Here is a 24,456-nt window from a genome sequence, read left to right on the forward strand (position 1 = left end):
CCTTCATCTGATGATGGTAGTTGTCTCATAAACCTGAGATTAAATATTAATCTCCTGGTGGAACAAGGAGGAGCCATTCTGACAAAAGCATTGTAATGCTTCATTTAAATGTGTACCTTGCACTCTTTAAGAAGCCCAGGGCTCAGAAGGATCATGAGAGTCACCACAGGTAATTTACGACTGTATATATATATATATATATATATATATATATATATATATATACATCTTAGAGATGCTTAGATATACAAAAAGTGTATTAATAATGATAGATGGATATGTGTGATATTAGCAGTGTCATATTTATATATATATTTATATACATTCTTTTGATGCACACTATTAAAACCAAATTCATGATTTCTTCATTACCTCTGTGCAAATATATATATTTTTAAGTTTTTAAACTAAAAGTACTGACAAAAATAAGCACTGAATCCAGTCAGCTAAAGATTTTCCTTTTGAACTCTGACCTCAAGTCTTGTCAGCATTTTGTACAGATTGACTGTGTGATTTTAAATCATATTTCTGTGAAGGTAAACTGAGTCTTATTTTAATGTAAAACAGCTCGGTCCTTGCAGTGCATCTCGCAGGCAAGTATTGTAAAAAAACAAAGCCCTGTTTAGGAACTGTATTGTGGTTTTGAATCTATGGAACGGAAGTGAGTAAAATAAAATATTGTGTCCTTCATGTTTATTCAGAACATTTTTAGAAAGGCTTAATGTCTTCCATTTAAGTATTTCACGAAAATAGTTTGTCTTCTGCAAATAAGCAAGTTTCTGGTTGCCAGTCACACGCCACTGGACAATGGTTAATATTAAACTGTATTGAAGACTCTTTCACTTGTCTTTAAAAGTAAACACATCATGATATTTTGAGTACTCTCAGAAGAAAAGGTATAAAATCTGTCACTGGGGTAAAAGTTGCACCTTTGTAACTTATTTACCCCTAAAGGGTGCATATTAGTACCTTAAAGGTACCACCCCGTGACAGTTTTTGTACATTTTTTCTAGGCATGGTTTATTTTTATTAATATATTTTAATTGTTTACTATTACAGATCCGGTGGATGCCCCAGAGTTACCAAAGTAAGTCCTTCAGAATGATCTTTAAATGTGACCTTTTGACCTAATTTTACACCCTTTCCTACATGTGCTAACTGACAACAATAAGCATTGAGACATTCTTAATGAATCTGGTTTACCTTGCAGTCACTACATTTTTTTAGTTTTGGTTTGTTTACATAAAAAATATCTACAGCACAGTGCAAATGTTTTCCACAGGAAGTTCACTTTTAACCCAAAAGAAGGGATTGACAACCCTGCTTTAGTGATCTCAGATGACAAAGGTTAGGCTACTTCCTTAATAATTTTTATCCAATCAGCAACTGATAGATCATTAACTGGCTTAAAGACAAAGAGATTTGACATGCTGGATTAAATGTCCCCAGAGCCTGATGTGCATCCGCGGCTGTGTGTTCTGAAGCGGGAGGAGGGTCAGGGCTTTGGCTTCTACCTGAGCAAGGAGACTGGCTGCAGGGGACATGTGGTGCGGCAGGTGGAACTGTGGAGCAGTGCAGAGCAGGCTGGGCTGAGGAAGGGGGACCGTGTTTTGGAGGTCAATGAGGACTTTGTGGATGACAAGGAGCACTCAACTGTGAGAGCACTTCCTTATGCAAACATGAGACCTTTGTATTCTGTGAATTAAACACACAGACACAGAAATACAAATGATACTGGCAAGTAGATGTGCAGCATTAAGGGAGACTTCACTCAAAAATTCTGTCATTATTTACTCACCATCATGTTTGTTGCAAACGTGAGATTTGGAACACAAATAAGTTTTGAATTTTTTGAATTGTATATAATTTTTCAATAACTACAAAACTCCAACAAAATGTCATGGCCGACGACAAATATTATGGAAATATTACATGAATAACCAATGAGAATCAAGTATTCCAGACATGTAGTGAAAAAACAACAACACTATCATTATGTTCATAAAGGTACAATAGACTCTCAATGTTCACATATTTTATAACAATATTCATCCTGCAAAATTAACAGTTATATAATATTTTTTTTATTGAACATACCAGTAACGCTATACAAAAAGGTTCAATTTGTTTAAGATTAGATAACTATACATTACTTAACATGAACTAACAATGAAAAATACTTACAAAGCATTTATTAATAAAATTATATTTATTAATTTCATGTTATTAGTTTTAACATTTACTAATGTTACAGTGTGACTCTGTGTTTTCCCCTTTTTCTTAGTGTTTTGGTTTAGTCCTATTCAATTTTCCCGCTCCTCGTTAATTCACCTGTGTTTAGTTAATTATCTTCATCTATGTCACCTGTGCCCCAATTATGCTCCTTTGTGTCCCTCTGTTATTTAAGCCCTCTGTTTCTCCCTATTCCTTGTCCGTTCTCGTTGATGTATGACGTGTGTATTGACTCCTGAGTTTTTTTTTTTTAATAAATTCCCGTTCTCCTGTTCCTCGTCGTCTTCCTCGTGATTCCACTACAACGTCCCGTAACAACTAATTTATTATATAACTTAATTAAATATAATTAAGTAAATATAATATAACTACAGAATTTATAAATATAATTTATTAGAACTTAAATACATGGAACAAACAAAGGGGACTAATTAGTAAACAGCTGAACAAAATGACTAATCAAGGAGGCTAATGAGGAAGGAAGGCAGGCAGGAAACAGAAACAAAGCAAACAAGACTCTCTGAACATAACAGAATATACACATGTATTAACCCTTATTAATCTTAAGTAAAATGTTCACATTCATGTTAGTTCACAGTGCATTAACATATTAACAGATTTGATCTTAAAAATATATTAGTAAATGTTGAGATTCACATTAGCTAAGATTAATAAATGTTGTAGAAATATTGTTGTTAGTTCATTTTAAGTAATGTATTTAACTAATGTTGTATTTAACTAACCTTTATTTTAATATTATTTAATGGACTTAACATGAACTAACAATGAACAGATAACAAAGATTAACAAATATTGTAACAAATTGTTTGCTTTTGTTAGTTAATATTATTCTTAATGCTTTAAATAATGAGAACTTACTGTAAAGTGTTTACTGTATACTGTGTATACTCAGTCTTGTCTGGACCTTGTGTCGGAAACACTTTAAATTACAGTGTCCTTGTTACATATGTTACCTTTACTTGAATTACCATAATAACAGTAAATTATGCATAATTACATGCAACTAAACTAAACCTCAACCAAATCCTAATCCTACCCTAACCCTAGATCTATAAGTACATATTGTTAATTAATATTATTCAGTACTTAAATATATAATTACACTGTAACAATGACACCTCAAAATAAAGTGTAAACATTGTGTCTTGTTTTCAGGTGGTGCTGAAGGTGCAGGCGTCTGGGCTGAAACTATATCTGTTAGTGCTGAGTGCTCAGGATTATGAGTCTGCAGTTTCGGAGGGAAGAGACCTCATGTTGCTCGCTAGAGCTTACCATCCCATAGAGGGCTGTTCTCGCCCACGGTTATGTTACATCACTAAAGAGCCTGGCAGCGGCTTAGGCATCAGCATCATTCCCATTGAAGGTACTGCTCCTTTTGCTACTGCACTAAATATATTTAAAACTTAGATTGATGACATTTTTACATTTATTAATTTAAGATGACTAGTTTAAGATTTGTACAATTTTATTCACATAACAAGTTTAGTTTATCAAGACTTTTCAAAAAAGAGGGCACAGAATCTATCTAAAAAACATAAAAGCACTAAAAACATTTCTATCATGACTAGAGTTTAGCATGGTAATGGATATGACAATGTTAATGTAGGCCTATTTGGTATTGGCGGAATAGATCTGCTACACAGCTTTTGCTGCTGCTTCAGAGCAAGTACAGAGACTTGCTACTGCCAATACACACACAGACACGCAGATGTGCCATGTAAGACATACTGCTGCTGAATAAATAGCATATATGAAATTACACGTATAGCCGATCTATACAAGCGGAGCTGTGGAAAATGGAGGGTTGCAGAGCACTGTGACCAAACCCCTCCCTTTGAAAATCTCTACAGGACCACCCTCAAAATTCCCCATTTTTCACAAAAATCATGCATATTTTTAAAAAAAAATTAATGTGGACACCCATAAATTACGACAGATTAGGACATACAGAATATATGTAGGCCTATACATATACATTCATGATCTGTCTAATATTGTCTTACAATATAATAATTGTCTGTCAAGCTCTGATAAACATTATATTAACAGATCATCCAGATTAAAAATCAATATGATGCACCATATCGGATTTAGAGGAGGTCTGCTTTAATAATTGATCAATGTTACTCTGGATATTTTGCAGCACGGACTTGGCTATCACCGGCATTCCAGTCAGACAGCTCGCTATATTATTCATAGTTGCTAGACAGACCCTGATAACCTTTTCCCCCATTCATACTGCTGTGTCAGTGCGCAGGCTCATGGCATTGAGCGCTAACGTGAGACCCATAGTGAGACCACGGCAGGGCGTGGCCAACCAGTGCCAGAGTTAAATTGCCCAAAATAAAAAAATCTTCAAAACATTGCTATTAAATATATACAAAATAGCTCCTTGTTGCAAACCATAAATAAAAGTCGCAGCAACGATGAGAATTTCGCTAATTCTGCGACAAAAATACCATGGCAACACCAAAAAAAAAAAAAAAAAGCTTGCTGCAAACTGCTACAGCAAACACTGACCTGACCTACTATTTAAATGTTTAACATCAAACTTTGGCTGCAGACAAGAACCAATCAATTAAGGACCCTTCAGCCTGATGGATGGATGGATGGATAGATACATAGATAGATGTCGAAGTATAGCCTACTAAATGAAGAACTTGACGAGATGAGATGGTAAAAAAAAGTAGTTGATGCACATCTTCATGAAATGTTTTAGCATGGTGTATGTAGGCCTATACATGGATCATTGTGGACAGTTCTTCTGGTTCATTCAATATGTGAGTAGGTGAGCGAGGCCGTTATCGTCTCAGTCCAGTGGGTGATGGTTCAGCTGAGAGAGCAGGAGTCCAGAATGGAGACAGGCTAATCTGGATCAATGGAGTCATGATTTCAGCACTGACATATGCAGCGCTGTCAAAAATGGTAAGTGTAGTCATATGTGATACCTTCATTACAATGTAATCTCAAATATTTTCAGTTTTAGGTCTAGAGCTTCTTGATTCCACTTTGTTCCATCAGGTAAAGAAATGTGAGGACCATGTGACTGTCTTGGTAATTGACAGCAGGAGTGAAGAGAGTTATAATCGCTTGAGATTACCCATAATTCCTGCTTTCGCCGAAACTCATAATCTACCCTACAGACCAAAAACAGTACACCTGACTCAAGGACCACAGGGATACGGGTTCCTCTTAAGGCAAGAGAAGTTACGATCTGGACGTATTGGTAAGAAATCACTGATTCTTTCATAATCACCGAGTTATTATTAACTAAAACTATTAAAAGTTTTTGTAATTTGAAATTTTACTAAATATTAAATTTACAAATATAATATAGGCTAAATATTACAATAAATAGTAAATAAATAATATTAAATAGCCTAATTCTATCATAGAATTAATAAATATTTATATAAATATTTAATTACTAATAAAGTAAGAATGAAATACAGTAAATAATTATGTTAAAACTTACAGAATTTGACATTATTTGATTCCAAAGACTGGTTGGACATCATGTGATATTTGTTATTTATTTTATTTTTGATATCCATAGTTTTATGTTTCTCTTCAGGTTTATACATCCAACATACTCTAATTGGTGGGTAGAAAAAGAGAATATTTTTCCAGATAATATTTTAAACATTGTAATATATATATATATATATATATATATATATATATATATATATATATATATATATATAAATGGGTCTTTATTTGAAATATAAATTTTTATTTTAAATATATAGCTGCCAATATTTTAGGAAGGGGGTCCCTCGCAATCTTGTGGGGGTCGGCATCAAATATTTTTTTAAATCCCTGTTTTAGTAGTCAAATGCCAATACTAGCCAGAAACACTGTAGACATTTTATTTCAGTATATTTCCATCACTTTGTGATATATTGACTTTATAGCTCATGTATTACGAGAGATCGACCCCTGTAGCCCAGCTGAGACTGCAGGAATGGAGGATGGAGAGCTTGTGCTAGCGGTAAACGGGGAGCAGGTGGAGGATGCAGAGCATGAGGGCATCGTCAGCAAAATACGGCAAAGCGGCCAGCAGGTCACCCTCACCACCATCTCCATCGCAGGCAGAGACTATTACACACAGGTGCTTAATGCACGCATACGCACATGCTCATACAGAGAGCACACTTGCTAAACGAACAGTTGCTAAATCAACATATTTTACCTCTGATTGAAGACATTTGACCCCGAGGGCTAACCAAGAGCCTAAGTTCATTCTCCTAATTTTTATGCTACACATTCGAAACAGGTGTTTTTATAATTAAATGAATCATAAATGTGTGGAACAGACATGGACCCCAGGGAATGGGTGGGGTCGCTGTGACCTACATAGCATAGGAATCATTATTCTTGCAGTAGTGCTTAGAATTATCACTGAGAAGGTGTCTGTTATTTGATCCACTTCAGCTGGGTATTTCTCCACTGCTGTTTTATGAAGACCAGATTCCAAAAAGGGAACAGTTCCCTAAACCTCCCCCACTACATCATGAGGGACACCAAAATCCAGCACACCCTCGACTTTGTGTGCTTCAAAAAGAGGGCTCGGGATTTGGCTTCAACCTAGGCTGTGTTCAAAATAAGCCAGGGACGTATATCGGCCAGGTACTGTTTCTCAGTTTAGTTAAAATTTTATTTATAGATCTGCTAAATGTCTTAAATCTTCATTTAAATTTCAGCAGTAATGATGTAATTTTGTAGGCTAACCAGGAAGTTAGCATCTCCCTGTTTCCCTTGACAAATACCCAATATGATTTTTCCTTTGACTTTTGGATTATTGCAGAAAAGAAGTTCTGTGACCAGCACAAGTTTATAATTATTACATGTTTTGTTCATCATGAAAAGAACACAACTTTTATTAATTTTGAAGCATGACGTTTAATATCATCGACAACTTTCCAGACAGCAACATATTGTCATGCACCAGATGTGGCCCGGATCTGGGCTGACACTATGTTGCTTTCTGGGTTCTTTTGTCCCAATTAGACACTTGTTAGCAAATGCCTTTTTCAAGATAAAGATTTTTAAAAAAATTTAAGGGGCATTACTAATGTATTTTATGTTGTAGCAAAAAACTATTTCAGGCATTTAACCACAAACCTATAAAAAAAACCCACTGTATTTAGGACAATTGAACCGGAAGTGCTAAAATGCTAATTCGTTTCATATCATCCCTGCAGCACTCTATAAATGACACAATGTTTTCACACAAGTCTCATTGAGCATGCGCCTCATATGTCATTGTTCGGGCAGATGATAGTCCTGCCCCCAGACTCATGCCATTGGCTAAGACAGGGTTGGGAAAAAGAATAACGTTTTGATATCACCACAATGTTTATACTTTCAGAGAAAATAACTTGACTTATATTTGTCTTTGCATATTAAAGGAATAGTTCACCTAAGAATTAAAATTCGAGCTTTAACATTGAAAAAATGACAGACTACAGATTTAAATAAATATATGCTTTCCCAACTCTATGAAAAACTGATATGTGTGTAATTCTCCTTCTTGTCTATAGGTGATGGCGGGGAGTGCAGGAGAGAGAGCTGGGCTGTGTGAGTGGGATGTGGTGGTAGAGGTGAATGGACAGAATGTGGAGGAAGAGTATTTTGACCAAGTAGTGAGGCTGATAAAAGAGGGAGGAACTCCTCTCAGGCTGCTAGTCGTGGAGGGAATAGGATATGAGAAACTGAGAAACACCAGACAGACTTCAGATCTCAAAACCAGCCAGACTTTAAGTTCAAACAAGGTGAGACCCACTCACACACATGCATGAATTTAGTAATTTTAGGATTATTTTTAAAATTTAAACATTGTTTTACAGGTTCCAGATGCTTCACAAGACGATTTTGTATGAATTAATATAATGAGGTAAAAACATTAATTTTGTTAACTTATTAATCAATTTCTGTAAAATTTTAATTCTTTTAAAAAAAGCCATTTCAAATGCTTTGCACACACTTACGAATATTGTCTTATGTCTTGCAAAGATAGTGACAAAGGGGAAAACATGTTTTTCAGAAAAAAGCAAATCTGCTTGTCAATAACCACATTTATTATTAGTGTCATTATTTAATACAGTCACAACACATATTTGAGAACGAATGTAATATAAAGCATTATACAGAGACTATAGAGTATTTGTGAACAATTAGGTTTACACAAAGTGATTTATATTGTTGCATGACTGTAAAGTATAAAAGATGAAATTAAATCTTAAACTCTTTATTTGTTTACACCTCATTCTGGAAACTTGCATAATAGAGGTGTGGTTTCATGTTAATATTAAACCTTTTATTTCAAAAGTATTCAATGAAATGTGTAGCATGAGTACATTTTCACCTTTCAGTATTTTAACTGAATGTTTAATATAAACAGATTTATATTCAAGAATGCAAATCATATGAAGATTATTTACTTCAAAACATTTTCAAATGTAAAATGTTTGCTTTATGCACTACATTAATACATTTTTCTCAGAATGTTTTTAAACCTAATTTTTTCCACAGTTCTCTTTTTGGTGGGTATCCTCCAATTCTGTAAGTCCAAAGACACATAGTTAATTATAAATCACTTAATTATTATTATTTTTAAACAAAATTATTGTAGTTGCAGAGTCAGACTATGTTACCACATGCTAAATTAACTGTTAAATTATTACCAACCTCTGAGAATTTGGTCTAAGCAAGTAGTGACTCTTTCAGCATCCTCCATACTGAAGCACATTGGAGGTTTGAATTTGATGACACTGTCCCATGGTCCATCAGTACTAATAACTATACGCTCCTCTTTAAGCCTGAACAAATCAGAAAGTGCATTTGGTTATCAGATAAACGCAAAAAGCTGAGAAAGAAGAGAAATTGTCAGTACCTTCGAACAAAATATGCTGCTTCTTCTGTTGCTGGTTTTCGGGACACTCTGTCTTTGACTAGCTCCATACCTATAAACAGACCAACACCGCTGCAAAAAAAGAACAGAAGACACATCTGTTCATTTTCGTCTTTGAGATTATAGCATGATGTTACAGTATCAGTATTTATTTTGATGAGGTCTCAGTTAAAATTTATTTTCTGCATTTCATACTTACCGCACATCTCCGATGAGTTGATGTTTAGTCTGAAGCTGAAGGAGCAGCTGTTTAAGATGATCTCCGACACGCACAGCATTGCCTCTGAGGTCTTCTTTTTCTATCACATCTAACACCGCCAGACCAATGGCACAGGATACTGGGTTACCACCAAACTGCATGGGATAAAAAGGTTAAATATTACTTAAACTCACTTTACAAAGGATGTAAAAGCTACATTCATTAGCACAAAATCATTTCTAAGCATAATGGTTCTCACTGTGTTGAAGTACTCCACACCATTGGCTGTAAAAGCACCAGCTATCTCCTTTGTAGTGGCCACACATGCAATCGGATGACCATTGCCCATTGGTTTGCCCATAGTCACAATGTCAGGGCAGAAGTCTTCACCTTCAAGCTGAAAAGCCCAGAAATGACTCCCAACACGACCGAAGCCCGTCTGAATCTCATCTGCCACATAAACCCCTCCTGCTTCATGAACGTATCTGAGGGGAAAAAAACAAGCAGCTTCATTCAGCAGGTTCTGAATAAAAAGGAGAATCTCAACAAAAGTTACAAAAATACTTACTCTGCTACTCTTTTACAATAACCAGTTGGAAAAATGATCTGGCCACCAACACTGGGTAAAGATTCAGCAAAAAAAGATGAAATCTGTGGACAAATTAAAGGGACAGCTCATCATAAAAAATGACATTCTTCCATCATTTACTAAACCCTAATGTCATTACAAACTAAGATAACATTGGACATCATTGATTTTATGGACAAAAAATCACTTTTAAAAAACATCTTTAGTGTTTCACACGAAAGAGGTTTGGAATAACATGAGGGTGAGTGTTTTGGGTGAACTATAAATTTAAGTAGGATAGTCAGTATATATTAGTAAAAAATATTTAACTTTCCATTAATGGCTGATTTTTTCCACCATACCTTGCGGCCTTTCTTATGTGCCTCTTCAATTAGACTTCTCACGGTGTCTGCATAAGCCTGTCCTGGGTCAGGATGATCTTCTCTGTAAATACCGTGGTAAGTATCAGGGAGAGGTGCCTGTAGATATGCAAGAAAGTATGATATGCAGCAAAAAGTCTTAATTACTGGTTTAAAAAGATGTTTGCATGTCCTGTACGCACCACATGAACCCATTCTTTTTGTCCCTCTAGTTTACGGAACTTGTACGGGCTGATGTCGATGAGTGAGGTGACATGTCCATGATATGCACTGAAGAGGCAGGCAAAGACGACATGAAAATAAGTCTGATGTAGCCATTACCTGTTGATATAAGAATCAGAATTGTTCAAAATTTCACATTTTGAAATCTTACTGATCCAGCACGATGACATCCTGGTGTTGGGTATACTGGCGGGCCAGTCTCAAAGCAAGATCATTAGCCTCTGAACTTTGGAAGAAGACAGTATCTATATAAGATTTCACTGAATATTTATTTGAAACTGAATAAACAGAGTTACTTACCCTGAGTTGACAAAATAAAAGACACAAATCTTATTTGGCAGTGTGGCTGCCAGCCGAGCTGCATACTGCACAATATTATCATGAAGGAATCGAGTGTTAGAATTTAGAAGATCCATCTGAGCTGCCGCGGCCTGAGTGATGCTGGGGTGACAGTGTCCCACTGCAAAGACAAGATGCATTAAGTGTCATCATGTTTCTGTGATTTGAAATCATGATACTTGACACTTCCTGTAGTGCTCTGGAAAGCCTATTTAAGATTCAGTGGGATGATGACAAGAGCTGATTATGTTTCTATAAGCATTCATTTTATAACAATTTATCATAGTTTTACTACAGGAACATTAACAATGGTATAAGCGTAGAAGTAGAAACATTGTAGGAGAGTCAAGAAATATACTTCATTTGCATTACAAATAAACATTTTTTTTCAGTCATCATTTCTAGATGTGTTCTGACTACTATTATAAATGTGTTCTGACTTTTTGACTCAAAGAAAGAAAGAAATATTTTTATTCAGCAAGAATGGATTCAAAATTCAAAAGTGACAGCAAAGACATTTATAATTTTTTTAAGATGTCTGTTTCAAATAAACAGTGTCTTTTCAAATTTTCTATTTATCAAAGAAAAACAATTTCACAAAAATATTTAGCAGCACAAATTTTTTCAACACTTATAATAAAAAAATAGTTTTAGAAGCACCAAATCAGTAAATTAGAATTATTTCTGAAGGATAAACGACATTTTTAAATGTGCTAAAATAAAAAAAAATTAAAATTTTAATAATATTTCACAATAGGACTGTTTTACAGTATTTTGATCAAATAAATGCAGCCTTGGTGAGAGAGACTTCATTCAAAAACGTACTGACACCAAACTTTTGAACAGTAGCCTATAGTATGTGATGTTTTATTTAATAAAAGCTTTTAGACTACTTTTATAAGTTAACAAGGAATTATATATACATTTTTAAAATTGAATGACACTTAAGATACCCATATAAGCATGCATGACATAATTTAAAAATGTTCTTACCATGTTGAACATTACTAATGCAATCCAAGTACTGCATGCCATTCTCATCATATAAATATTGACCCCGTGCTCTCAATATTTTCACGGGATCATGGGAGAAAAAGAGTCTGCAGGAGTCTCTGAAAAGATATTGGGAAGAGTATTTAATCAGAACTCTTCTAAAATGGGCACTAGGCTATTATAATTACAAACAACACCAGGCCTCAACAGCGCGACGTGTAATATTTGATCCAACTTACCCAATCAGCTTCCTCCGCATTTGCAGAGTTTCGTCTTTGTGAAAAACTTCCTGAGCCATTCCAACGATACAGTTTCGTCTTCTGCTACAACTGACTGTGTACACCCTAGATAAATGAGAAGACTTTGAACTGCAGAAAAAAAAACAAAACCAAAAAAACCAGACAGTGTATCGTCCATTTCGGATGACGTCACACACCGAGTACGATTTGGAGCTGCATTACTGAACCACATCAGATTTTCCATATTTCAACCCAAAACTAGGTATGGCATGCATCCACACTGATATATATCAATGTATTTCAGCTTTTCAATGTATTATTAACTTTATTTTGCCTTGAGTTGCTGTGTATGAGCAGCATTAACAGCGCGCTGTCAGTTGCTAAGCACGTTGCTAGTTATTCAGCTAGATTAAGACACCTGGCAGTCAGTAAAGAGATCTGTCAGTGAGTGTCTTTGACAGCTATTAAACTCATGTTTATCAATGTTTACATTCATTACGCATTTTTTAGACCACTGAGTGTTTGTCTATTGTAGTCTGATTTCCTGACTGCGATTAATATGACACGTATGTGTAGCAAGTTAGCATACTTGACCCTAATATACTGTCAAGTTGGTTATTGTGAGGTCACTTAATCTGTTTTCTGCTCTCCTGTTGCTTAAACATGACCCACAGATTAATTAATTAGTTCTTTTTTATTAGTGACTCATCATAAGAGTATAAAAAGGGAATAATTTGGCTCTTAAATATACAGTGTCCCATTCATATAGGCAAACCCTTCTGCAATGAGCATAGAAGACTTTATGATTTACCTAGATGGATCTCGGCTGGTCTTGGGACTTTAGATGCTCGATGTAATTCACTACCCCCCCCAGGCTATAAATACACCTGTTGATGGAGGACGTGCTCCAGGGAAATGACAGACCAGGGCAATAACAATCAGAACATCTCCAAAAACCCCTTTGCAGCACTCTTCAGTTCACTCGCTGACGCAAAACAGTTTGCATCTGGCCAAAAGCTACGGGATCAAGCTGAGCAACAATGTAAGGTTTTGGTAATAAGCATTGCTCTGCCATTATACTTGCAGGATAACATTAATTTGATGGTAGGCTACTTTGTAATTGCTTATTCCTACAGCTGTAGATTCAGGAGAGAGCCAGTCTGAGTCAGAAAATTCTGTGTCTGACAGCATCGATGAAAATGATGACTCGGTGGCAGAGATCAGCCGATCTTTCCGCTCACGACAGGAGCTCTGCGAGCAGCTCAACGTCAACCACATGATCCAGAGGATCTTCCTCATCACTCTGGACAACAGTGAGTGTTAAACAACTACTTGTTATGAGAACTACATGTCCCATTATCTATAAGTATTTGCTGATTGTGAAATGAATAGTGTTTACACAGTTTTCTATATAATCATAAATATACACTACCGTTCAAAAGTTTGAGGTCGTAAAAGTAAAAAGTAAGTTTCTTATGCTCATCAAGGCTGCATTTATTTGATCAAAAATATAATAAAACAAAATTTATTATTACAATTTCAAATGACGGTTTTCTATTTAATACACACTTACCTAAAGGTTTATTAGGAACACCTGTTCAATTTCTCATTAATGCAATTATCTAATCAACCAATCACATGGCAGTTGCTTCAATGCATTTAGGGGTGTGGTCCTGGTCAAGACAATCTCCTGAACTCCAAACTGAATGTCAGAATGGGAAAAAAAGGTGATTTAAGCAATTTCGAGCGTGGCATGGTTGTTGGTGCCAGACGGGCCGGTCTGAGTATTTCGCAATCTGCTCAGTTACTGGGATTTTCACGCACAACCATTTCTAGGGTTTACAAAGAATGATGTGAAAAGGGAAAAACATCCAGTATGCGGCAGTCCTGTGGGCGAAAATGCCTTGTTGATGCTAGAGGTCAGAGGAGAATGGGCCGACTGATTCAAGCTGATAGAAGAGCAACTTTGACTGAAATAACCACTCGTTACAACCGAGGTATGCAGCAAAGCATTTGTGAAGCCACAACACGCACAACCTTGAGGCGGATGGGCTACAACAGCAGAAGACCCCACCGGGTACCACTCATCTCCACTACAAATAGGAAAAAGAGGCTACAATTTGCAAGAGCTCACCGAAATTCCACAGTTGAACACTGGAAAAATGTTGCCTGGTCGGATGAGTCTCGATTTCTGTTGAGAAATTCAGATGGTAGAGTCAGAATTTGGCGTAAACGGAATGAGAACATGGATCCATCATGCCTTGTTACCACTGTGCAGGCTGGTGGGGGTGGTAGTGTAATGGTGTGGGGGATATTTTCTTGGCACACTTTAGGCCCCTTAGTGCCAATTGGGCATCTTTTAAATGCCACGGCCTACCTGAGCATTGTTTCTGACCATGTCCATCCCTTTATGGCCACCATGTACCCATCCTCTGATGCTACTTCCAGCAGGATAATGCACCATGTCACAAAGCTCGAATCATTTCAAATTGGTTTCTTGAACATGACAATGAGTTCACTGTACTAAAATGGCCCCCACAGTCACCAGATCTCAACCCAATAGAGCATCTTTGGGATGTGGTGGAACGGGATCTTCATGCCCTGGATGTGCATCCCACAAATCTCCATCAACTGCAAGATGCTATCCTATCAATATGGGCCAACATTTCTAAAGAATGCTTTCAGCACCTTGTTGATTCAATGCCACGTAGAATTAAGGCAGTTCTGATGGGGAAAGGGGGTCAAACACAGTATTAGTATGGTGTTCCTAATAATCCTTTAGGTGAGTGTATTTTAAGATGTAATTTATTACTGTGACAGCAAAGCTGAATTTTCAGCAATCATTACTCCAGTCTTCAGTGTCACATGATCCTTCAGAAATCATTCCAATATGCTGATTTTGTGCTTAAAAAGCATTGCATTTAGTATTTTTATCAGTGTTGAAAACAGTTGTGCTGCTTCAAATCTTTGTGGAACACGTGATCATAAATGAGTTGTCAGTGCAGCTAAAAATATAGCATGACTGTTTCTCTTATCCTGCTTTATTTTTGCATCTGCTTAATTTAGCTAGCTTTTTATATTGTTTCATATTGGTTTTATTTGATTGAATGCAAAACATTTTCTACTTCCTCTTAAAAAGATTTATTTTAAAATTTGTGCTATTAATAGCATTTTCCCCTGATGTCCATGACCATATCATATATGTGTGTGTATATATATATATATATATATATATATAGCTACACAATTATTTATAATTGGATGCAACACATTTTCACTTTATTTTAAGAGTTGATAAATATAATTATTTTTTTAAGTTGTGCTATTATTTGCATGTAGCATTGTTTCCCTCTGCTGTCCATGACGCTATCAGAAGTGACCATTTTTGGGTCATGTTGACCTACCAGTTGCGAATAACTACTTTTGAGATGCTTTCTGTAAGTGGTCCATTTCATGCAAGTGTACTTCTAGATAGTTTGGGAAGAAAGGAACATTAGATTGTTTATAGTAAATTACTAATTTCTCGATGATCTAAGTTTAGGTGATCGTATCACAATGACATGCAGTTTCCAGGCAGTGCTGCAGATGACCTCATCCACTGCAGTTTGGCCCATTACGTAATTTTTGTTGCTTTAATTTGTGCCTTTATCTTTTTCCTCTACATCTATCTACTGTCCATTGCACTAGTCTGTTTGCTATTCAAATCTTTGACACAGTTTGTGTGAATCATGCTGAAAGAGGCGTTCTGAAAACGTGATGTCTGAGCCACTTATAGCTCTTAATTCTACACTATTGTCAGTTTGGTACAGTAAGAAAGAATATAATGATTTTCCTCAGAACACAATTAATTGATCAAAAGTGAGATTAAAAACATATATAATGTTACAAAAGATTTAACCTTCTATTTAAGGTTTCATTAAAGATTTTAAAAATAAAATGAAAAGTTTAACTATTCGTATGTTCAACTATTTTCAACATTGATAGAAATGTTTCTTGCGCAGCAAATCAGCATATTAGTATGATTTCGGAAGGATCATGTGACACTGAAGACGTAATGATGGTGAAAATTCAGCTTTGCCTTCACAGGAATCAATACTTTTTAAAATATATTAAAATAGAAAACAGTTATTTTTAATTGTAACAATATTTCACAATATTACTGTTTTGCGTTTTTAAAAAAAATCAAATATATCGTCTTATGAGCATAAGAGAATTCTTTCAAAAGAAAAATCTTACTGAGCCTAAACTTTTAAATGGTTTTGAATATGTGAGTTCATAATATGCACCAAGAATGTATTTACTGTTGTATTAAGATATTGTGGTTTTAATGATCCATGTTGGTTGATATCTTTCCAGGTGACCCCAGTCTAAGAGGTGGTAATGGCATCCCACCACGCTGTGTATACCTTGAGGAAATGGCCGCTGATCTTGATGGCCAGGACTGGCTTAACATGGACACCATAGAGCAGGTACAACATGTTAAGTGTGTCTTTCTTTTCCAAATTTGTGTAATATACAGTGTATACAGACATTCCCACGTATATTATGATATTCCTTCATTTGCCCCCTCCAGGCTTTGTTCAACAGGCTGCTTTTGCAAGAGCCAGGTAACCATCTCATTTACATGACCTCCTGCAGTGTAGTGAATCTCTCAGCAGATCGTGATGCTGGGGAGAAACGTGCCATACCATACCTTTATGCCTGCTACCAGAGAGCTAAGGAGGAGGTATCTTCTCCAGACTCTATACATTGTCGACCTATATGGTTGTGCCAAAAGAATGAAATGTGTCTGCTCATTAGACTGTTTATGCCCCTACTCACTGTTTGTGACTGATTCAATGTGTTAATGTAATTCAAAACAACACAGGTCACTAAAGTCCCGGAGAAGCTGTTGTCATATGCTGTTCGCTGCAGAAACCTGACTTTGTCCAATGCCCGCACGGTACTGTTGACCCCAGAGATCTACATCAGTCAGAATGTTTATGAGCAGCTTCTGGACCTGTTGCTGGAGGCTGTGAGAGGAGCCCGTAAGTGTCACATTTGATTTGTCATATGATATGTTTGAAGGTCCTGAACTGATTCCATTTGTTTGTGTCATGGTCTTTGCAGAGTTTGAGGAAGTTGTGGAGTTTTTGGATGAGGTCATCGCTATTCTGTTGGCTGACCAAGAGGTGCGGACCTTCGGGGAGGTTATGGTGCCAGTGTTTGATATTTTCCAAGGCCGGGTCAAAGACTTAGACCTCTGTCAGCTGCTGCTATATTCCTACCTGGAAATTCTCCTGTACTTCTGTCGGCAAAAGGATATTTCTAAGGTTTGTTTGCAATGCTCAGTAATGCTAATGTCATTTTGATACCTGCAGTCTCCTTTCAAACAGATCTGAAATATTTTTGGATGATAATATTCTGATCCTAGGTTTTAATGGAGCATAGTCAGCCCAAAGATCCTAACAGTGGGATTCAGTATCAGAAAACACTTCTGGGAACAATCCTGAATATTTCATGTCTGCTGAAAACTCCTGGTGTGGTTGAGAACCATGGCTTTTTCCTCAATCCTTCTCGCTCCGGCCCACAGGAAATGAAGGTTCAAGAGTCGAATATTCACCAGGTGAGCACAAAATTTACAAAAAGGTTTTCAGTCTTTGGGACATGATGCTAGCCACCTAAACCCTTTCGTTTCTTGTCTTTCCATGTGCTAGTTCATGGGGCAGTTTCATGATAAGCTGTATCAGATTCTGAAAAACTTGCTTCAGCAGTCCAGCGAGACGCGCCACCTGCTGCTCTCGTGGCTGGGTGGCTGCCTGCAGGCCAACATGGGGCGGGCAAAAATCTGGGCAAACCAGATGCCCGAAATATTCTTCCAAATGTTTGCTTCGGATGCGTTTTTCTTGAATCTGGGAGCTGCCCTGCTCAAGCTCTGCCAGCCATTTTCTCGACCCTACTCCCCCAAACTCCTGACCTTTAACCCCACGTACTGCTTGCATAAGGAGCTGAGTGAGGAAGAGCGGCGTAACAGAAACGTGCACGCAAGAGGTGAACTACCTGTGCTCCACGTTATTAAACACTTCTAACACTTTTTTTCTTAATTCTTTTCATACATAACCATCTAAACTAATTATACTTCCCTCTACAGGTTTGGACAAGGAGACATGTCTGATACCTGTGCCCCTTCAAAAAACGGTTGAATTTGCCCAATCATACAGCCTTCTCACAGAAAACCTCATCCTTACACAACTTACCCTGTACCTGGGCTTCCATAGGTAACACTTCATAACGAAAGAGTCGTTTTCATTTTATAATAGAATATATATATATATATATATATATATATATATATATACACACACACACACACACACACACACATTCATTCAGACACCAGATACAATTTTTGATATTTTTTTACTAATGGGTGCAGGGCACTATGTTTTGTGTCTAAAATATAAATATAAAATATAGATATAAATATATGTAGCCCAGTCATGAGGATGCAGGGGCTAAAACAGCATTCTGTTGGAAACACACTGATTTGCAGAAAATAAACATATGTTTTAATGGTATTTGTTTGTCAGACTGCATGATCAGATGGTGAAGATGAATCAGTCTCTGCACCGGCTCCAGGGGACGTGGCGGGACACACAGCTCAGTGGAGGCCCAGCCACAGAGCTACGGGAACAGTTTGAACGCCTTATGACAGTCTATCTTTCAACCAAGGCTGCTACCACGCAGCCCGCCATGCTACAAAACTGCCTCAACCTCCAAGCCTCCTGCGCCGCTCTGCTGGTTCAGCTCAGCCTGGGCAACCAGGGCCCTGAACACATCCCGCTCACCTTTCCCTTACCTGCACTGGAGAACAGCCTGCTATGCTTTGTGCCAGGTAACCCCGTTTTTGTTTTCCTTATGAGTAAACAACTTGGCAGTCATTGCAATTTTTTGAAAACCAAATCTCCTGTCTCTTTCACAGAGTTCTTTGCTGAAAACATGGGTGATTTCTTCATATTCCTCCGCCGCTTTGCTGACGAGGTGTTGGAGTCCTCGGCGGAAAGCTTAGAACATGTCCTGACCTTCATCACTGTGTTCATGGGCAACGTTGATAGGTGTGAGCCTGTGTGATGCTGAGTTTCTCACGTGTTTTGTGCATTCCATGTGGCTTGTTGTTTACTCTAGGATATTTACTCACAGAATGAAGAATCCTCATTTGCGGGCAAAGCTGGCAGAGGTTCTTGAGGCAGTGATGCCCCATATGGAGACTCTGTCATCTAGCGCTACCCAGCCCATCATGTTCCAGCGCCAAAGGGCATTCAGCTCATATCGGCATGCACCCCAACTTGCTGAAGCCCTCATTACAGTGTTTGTGGATATAGAGTTCACTGGTCAGTTTCTGAGTTTTTTTTCATTTTGTTAATTTGATTATTACAGCCTGTATAAGATTTTGTCTATGGCCTATTCCTCAGGTGATCCTCATCAGTTTGAGCAGAAGTTTAATTACAGGAGGCCAATGTATGCCATTCTAAAGTACATGTGGGGAGAAGAGAGTTACAGGGAGAGCATTAAGGTGAGAACCAGGCAGACATTTTATTATTATAAATAATATGTTATGTTGCTTTGGAAATTTGTTAAACATTTACTTAAATTAAATTAAATTAAAAAAGAAAAGCATACAGCATAGAATCAATCAATAAATAATATGTATATATATTTTTAAAACCCTCATATAATATGAAATAAAATATAAAATAATATAAAATAAAAAAATATTAAATTACACAATGAAATAAGTCATTCATTTTACAATGTTTCATTTGTTACCTTTAGTTACCATAAAATAACACTAAACAATACTTCTACAGAATTTATTAAACTTCAAATCAAAAGTTGTATCTGTTAGCATTGTAACGTTAGCAACGTTGTAAAAAATGATATTGCTCATAGTTATTTTGTTAGCTAATGCGTTCACTTATGTTAGCAAATAAGACTTTATTGTAAAGTGTTATCAACAAAATAAAAAAAACTGTTTCCTCACAGCATCTTGCGGATTATGCCTCTAAAAATCTTGAAGCTATGAATCCGCCACTCTTCCTAAGGTTTCTCAATCTCCTCATGAATGATGCCATCTTCCTACTTGACGAGGCTATACAGGTACTTGTCTGCAAAGGCAGGTTGCTTTTATGTTTTGTGCAAATCCAAACTATTTACACTGATGGTAACAGATTTGTTTGTTCAAGTTAGCTTGGTGGTTTAATTACATTAATATATATTAACCTCTATATGGTTGATATCAGGAAACATTTAATTGACAGATTAAAGATGTGCCACTCACAAATGCATCTGTTCCTTCCAGTACTTAAGTAAGATCAAAATTCTCCAGCTGGAGAGGGATCGGGGAGAGTGGGACAGTCTGGCCCCTGACGCCCGCAGAGAGAAAGAATCTAGTCTGCAGATGTTTGGACAGCTGGGTCGCTTCCACAACATCATGTCAAATGAGACCATTGGCACCTTGACTTTTCTCACATCTGGTAAGAGAGTTTGAAAGAAACCAAATGCACTCAAATATTAACATTACTGAATTATTATTCATTTTTAGGGGGTTATAAACTACCTGACCAATTTAGACCTGAACAGAAGGGTTTGAAGTAATTATTGAGAGAAGAACTTGGCTTTTAGTGTATTAGAGAATATAAGATAACACTGAAACTAAGACTTTTAATGTATTTATTTTTCCCTCCAGAAATAAAAGGTATTTTTGTTCACCCCTTTCTTGCTGAGAGGATCATCTCGATGCTCAACTACTTTTTGCAGCATCTGGTAGGCCCCAAGATGGGCGCCCTGAAGGTGAAAGACTTCAGTGAATTCGACTTCAAGCCCCAGCAGCTAGTGTCAGACATCTGTACTATATACCTAAACCTGGGGTAGGCTCTTTGTTTGTATATTTAACATTTACTCTCAGGCCTGGTTTCACAGACAGGGCTTAGATTTAGCCAGAATTAGGCCTTTGTTAAATTAAGACATTTAAGTATCTTTTATAAACGTGCCTTAGAAAAAAAAAACATTACTGGTGTGCATCTTGAGACAAAGCAATGGCACTGACATATTTTAAGATATGTCAGTTCAAGTTGCTTTTAGTTAAGACCGGTCAAACATGCATTTTGGTCTGGGACTAGGTTTAAGCCTTTTCTGTGAAACCGGGCATGAATTTATTTATTTATTTGATAATGTATTAACTAAACTAAGTAAACTATTATGGATGCTTTTTTGGCCACAGAGATGAAGAAAATTTCTGCGCCACCGTCCCAAAGGATGGAAGGTCATATTCGCCCACTCTGTTCTGCCAAACTGTCCGCGTCCTCAAGAAAATCAACAAGCCTGGCGAAATGATTGTATCTTTTAGTCTCCTAGCAGATAAAATTAAGGTTGATTTAATCGCTATGCATATTTATCTTAGATGCACACCTTTCTTAGGAAATCATGAGTGTGTTTATGGTAATCTTGTTGGTTTTCTTTGTCTCCTTCAGTCCCTTGCAGACAGGCATCAGCAAGAGGAGGAGACCTACTCTGATGCTCCGGATGAATTCCTGGATCCCATCATGTCTACCTTAATGCTTGATCCGGTGCTGCTACCTTCTTCAAACGTCACAGTGGACCGTTCAACAATAGCACGACACTTACTAAGGTGAGCCATGTATACAACATTACGGACAGGTAATTGACCGTGTTATTTTAGTATTATTTATATACTATTATAGTGCTTATTGATATTTTGGATTCGCTTTTATCATTTTTAGTAATTTTATGTGCTTTTGTCTTTTTTATTCGTTTTTTATATTTATATATAGCTTTAATATTTTTATTTTAGTTTTAGTCATTTTAGTGCTTTAACAGTTGCAAAAGTAACATCACCTATATTTATATTTTATTTATTTTGGCTTTACAGAAAACTGTTTTAATAGTTTTGGTTGAAGTTTACAATAACACAGCTGCTATTTTGATTAGGTGAAAGTCTAATACCAGTGTTGGTCTTGTCTTTTTTGCTCTAGTGACCAGACAGACCCTTTCAACCGCAGTCCGCTCACCATGGACCAGATAAGGCCTAACGAAGAGCTCAGGAAACAGATCATGAAGTGGCTTGCTGATCATACGCAAAGCAACCAGCAAATGGGACCCAGTGGCTAAACCACATTACTCCCCTCCCCCAGCACCCAGGCATGCTCTGTATGACTAAGCCATTCAGATGTTTCTGGCCTCTTTCATACCGCTTTGAAACAAGAACATTTAACCACATTTGGAGGAGCACGTCTGCATTTATGGTGTTAGTGTGCTCCTCAAAGGTCAAATGCAAATCTCAAAATGCCATACTACTGTAGCATATTTGGCTATCTGTTCTCTCAGACTTCTCTGACGCTCGAGATCTCAGTAGACAGAGCTAAAACTTTTGCATTTTGCCTTTCCAAGCTGTTCACTGTGGGAAATGAAACTTTGGTTTATAGACAGATGATGACATGTATAAGGTTTGCTTACCTGTTCAGTGCATTTGCCCTACCTCTGACTTAATGCATATGTATGCAATATTTTATATGCATTGCTTATCTGTTAACTTTTTAAGTTAGAATATAAGCAGTGTACCTTATTTGATATTAAGGAAGAAGAGTTGTGGCCTCATTTGGTATTAAGGAAGGAGTTGTGGATAATGTTGGCTGCAAAAGAGATTAAACTATTATACAAAATGTTGCTAAGATCATCAGCATTATATTCCACAGAGTTTCAGTTTCATAGTTGTACCTATTGGTTTTAAAGGCATTTGTGTTCAACAATGCGGCAGTCACATGTCAGATTATTTTTGGGCTGGTCAGGAACTCGACCATTTGTCAAAGTGCTTTTGTTCATTATCAACATTTTATGCTTGAAACTCAAGAAGCATTTGCTATAATATGCACTTTTATGAGACCCGTTAAGAATATTGAGCTCTTGTTGAAATGTTTGAAAATACTCCTGTACATTTTTCAAGAATCCATTGTCTTTTAACAGCGCAATATGTCCCGAGTAATGACTTGTTTGACTGCTGAGTCAGCCCTATGACCTTCTCTCATGAAGAGTGACATCATGCCCTTTTGTTAACTGTTGCAAAACTGAATGCTTTGGGTGGATGGCCCTTGCTACTGACATTTGTCTTAAAATATGACATTGATAGGACACTGTCGACTCAGTGGCTTCAGTTGTGAGAGAGTTGCATTAGACCGACCCATTAAGTTATGTAGGGCATATTTGCATTTTGATTTTCACTGAATTGTTAATTTCAGTGAGTTAGTTGGTTTTAAGTCTTTCTAAATTATTTGTTCCCTCATACGCTCAAGACCTCATCAAATCAATAAATCGGGCCCCATGAATTCTCAAAGCAAACAGAAAGTCCTGTAGTCATATTTCTGTCTGTGGAGCTGTGCATATGCACTCATTTGTCTCTTTTAATCACAATTAAATAACTTGAACTGAACCTGAGTTAATAGCATTATAGGCGGTAGTTATATAATGTACATGCTAACATGTCCCTCTTGAATATAAAACAACCGGACTTTCTATAGTGGTATTAGATCAATGATTCTGTCAAATTAATAAATTGAACTGCCCCAAATAACAGCATGCTTCACTGTAGTTAATTTTATTTTTTAAACTTTTTAAAATCATATATAAATTGTGCTTATGGCTTGTTTATTGCAATAAAAATTTCCAAAATAAAAAGCAGTGATGTGTAAATTTTGAATCTTTTTTTTTTTTGTAAAAGTCAAAGGCTTTCAGGGATTCATTGTAATTTAAAATTCACAATAATTACAAGACAATTTTATCCAAAAATTCAAAACTGCTGTTTGAGCAGCCTGACGCGGCTACATTACCTCAAGCAATGTCGTGGGTTCCGGGTGGGGCTATTTGTTTCCCCGACCAATGGGAGCGTTCAGAGAAACCGGTGCGAAAACAGTCACTATTTTTGCAATTCCGTTTGGTGACGGTAGGGGTGACAAAATACATACGCAATAAAGTATAATTTCTCCAAGCTAATAAAATATTACATTAAAAGCAGCAAATGCTTAAAATGTAAGTATTTTCTGTAATATAATTAAGTTCTTAAAGAATATATCTCAAACATAAAGGCCTACATAAAAAGTGTACGGAATTTTACTATGCAGTGTTGCTGTGCCTGATGTATAGTTTTTTCCTCCTTGAGTATCGCCGGCGAACCTGCGTAAAAACATCACTGAGCGTAATCTGCGCTGGGATCCTGTCGGGGTCTTCGGTACCACCACCCCGAAACATGGATAATCCATTCTGACCGCTAGACTAGAGCGGCCGTGTGCTAAGATCGC

The 24,456-nt window shown here is 36.8% G+C and overlaps 3 protein-coding genes across 6 annotated transcripts; 2 read left to right on the plus strand and 1 right to left on the minus strand.

Moving 5' to 3' along the window:
- Positions 1-122: 122 nt before the first annotated feature.
- nherf4a (NHERF family PDZ scaffold protein 4a) lies at positions 123-8,509 on the plus strand. 2 transcript variants are annotated; one of them, XM_077208463.1, is made up of 11 exons: positions 123-169; positions 1,060-1,087; positions 1,283-1,347; positions 1,450-1,655; positions 3,409-3,616; positions 5,042-5,178; positions 5,275-5,479; positions 6,171-6,367; positions 6,691-6,885; positions 7,800-8,030; positions 8,106-8,509. In XM_077208463.1, the coding sequence occupies exons 1-11, from the start codon at positions 154-156 to the stop codon at positions 8,136-8,138; spliced, it is 1,521 nt and encodes a 506-aa protein (XP_077064578.1). In that variant the 5' UTR covers positions 123-153; the 3' UTR covers positions 8,139-8,509. The 2 variants fall into 2 exon arrangements, with proteins under 2 accessions (XP_077064578.1, XP_077064579.1); XM_077208464.1 differs by having other exon boundaries at positions 6,727-6,885.
- Positions 8,316-12,209, minus strand: phykpl (5-phosphohydroxy-L-lysine phospho-lyase). Of its 2 annotated transcripts, none has more exons than XM_077208466.1 (12): positions 12,110-12,209; positions 11,871-11,989; positions 10,839-10,998; positions 10,690-10,759; positions 10,499-10,586; positions 10,299-10,415; positions 9,937-10,019; positions 9,628-9,853; positions 9,369-9,523; positions 9,152-9,241; positions 8,947-9,077; positions 8,316-8,818 (listed from the first exon to the last, which is right to left on the minus strand). In XM_077208466.1, the coding sequence occupies exons 3-12, from the start codon at positions 10,918-10,920 to the stop codon at positions 8,775-8,777; spliced, it is 1,086 nt and encodes a 361-aa protein (XP_077064581.1). In that variant the 5' UTR covers positions 10,921-10,998; positions 11,871-11,989; positions 12,110-12,209; the 3' UTR covers positions 8,316-8,774. The 2 variants fall into 2 exon arrangements, with proteins under 2 accessions (XP_077064581.1, XP_077064580.1); XM_077208465.1 differs by having other exon boundaries at positions 10,690-10,764; positions 12,110-12,201.
- On the plus strand, positions 12,126-23,836 carry ube4a (ubiquitination factor E4A (UFD2 homolog, yeast)). Of its 2 annotated transcripts, none has more exons than XM_077208451.1 (20): positions 12,126-12,371; positions 12,984-13,151; positions 13,246-13,422; positions 16,466-16,578; positions 16,683-16,835; positions 16,977-17,136; positions 17,219-17,421; positions 17,523-17,714; positions 17,806-18,139; positions 18,240-18,366; positions 18,679-18,983; positions 19,071-19,203; positions 19,289-19,479; positions 19,561-19,661; positions 20,132-20,245; positions 20,448-20,622; positions 20,835-21,015; positions 21,369-21,516; positions 21,619-21,776; positions 22,141-23,836. In XM_077208451.1, the coding sequence occupies exons 2-20, from the start codon at positions 13,025-13,027 to the stop codon at positions 22,274-22,276; spliced, it is 3,228 nt and encodes a 1,075-aa protein (XP_077064566.1). In that variant the 5' UTR covers positions 12,126-12,371; positions 12,984-13,024; the 3' UTR covers positions 22,277-23,836. The 2 variants fall into 2 exon arrangements, with proteins under 2 accessions (XP_077064566.1, XP_077064567.1); XM_077208452.1 differs by having other exon boundaries at positions 12,167-12,371; positions 12,925-13,151.
- The last annotated feature ends 620 nt before the right edge of the window (positions 23,837-24,456 follow it).

This window comes from Siphateles boraxobius, unplaced genomic scaffold (assembly GCF_051911475.1).
Source record: "Siphateles boraxobius isolate OS27281-9 unplaced genomic scaffold, OSU_SipBor_1 6, whole genome shotgun sequence".
Classification (NCBI taxonomy): Eukaryota; Metazoa; Chordata; class Actinopteri; order Cypriniformes; family Leuciscidae; genus Siphateles; species Siphateles boraxobius.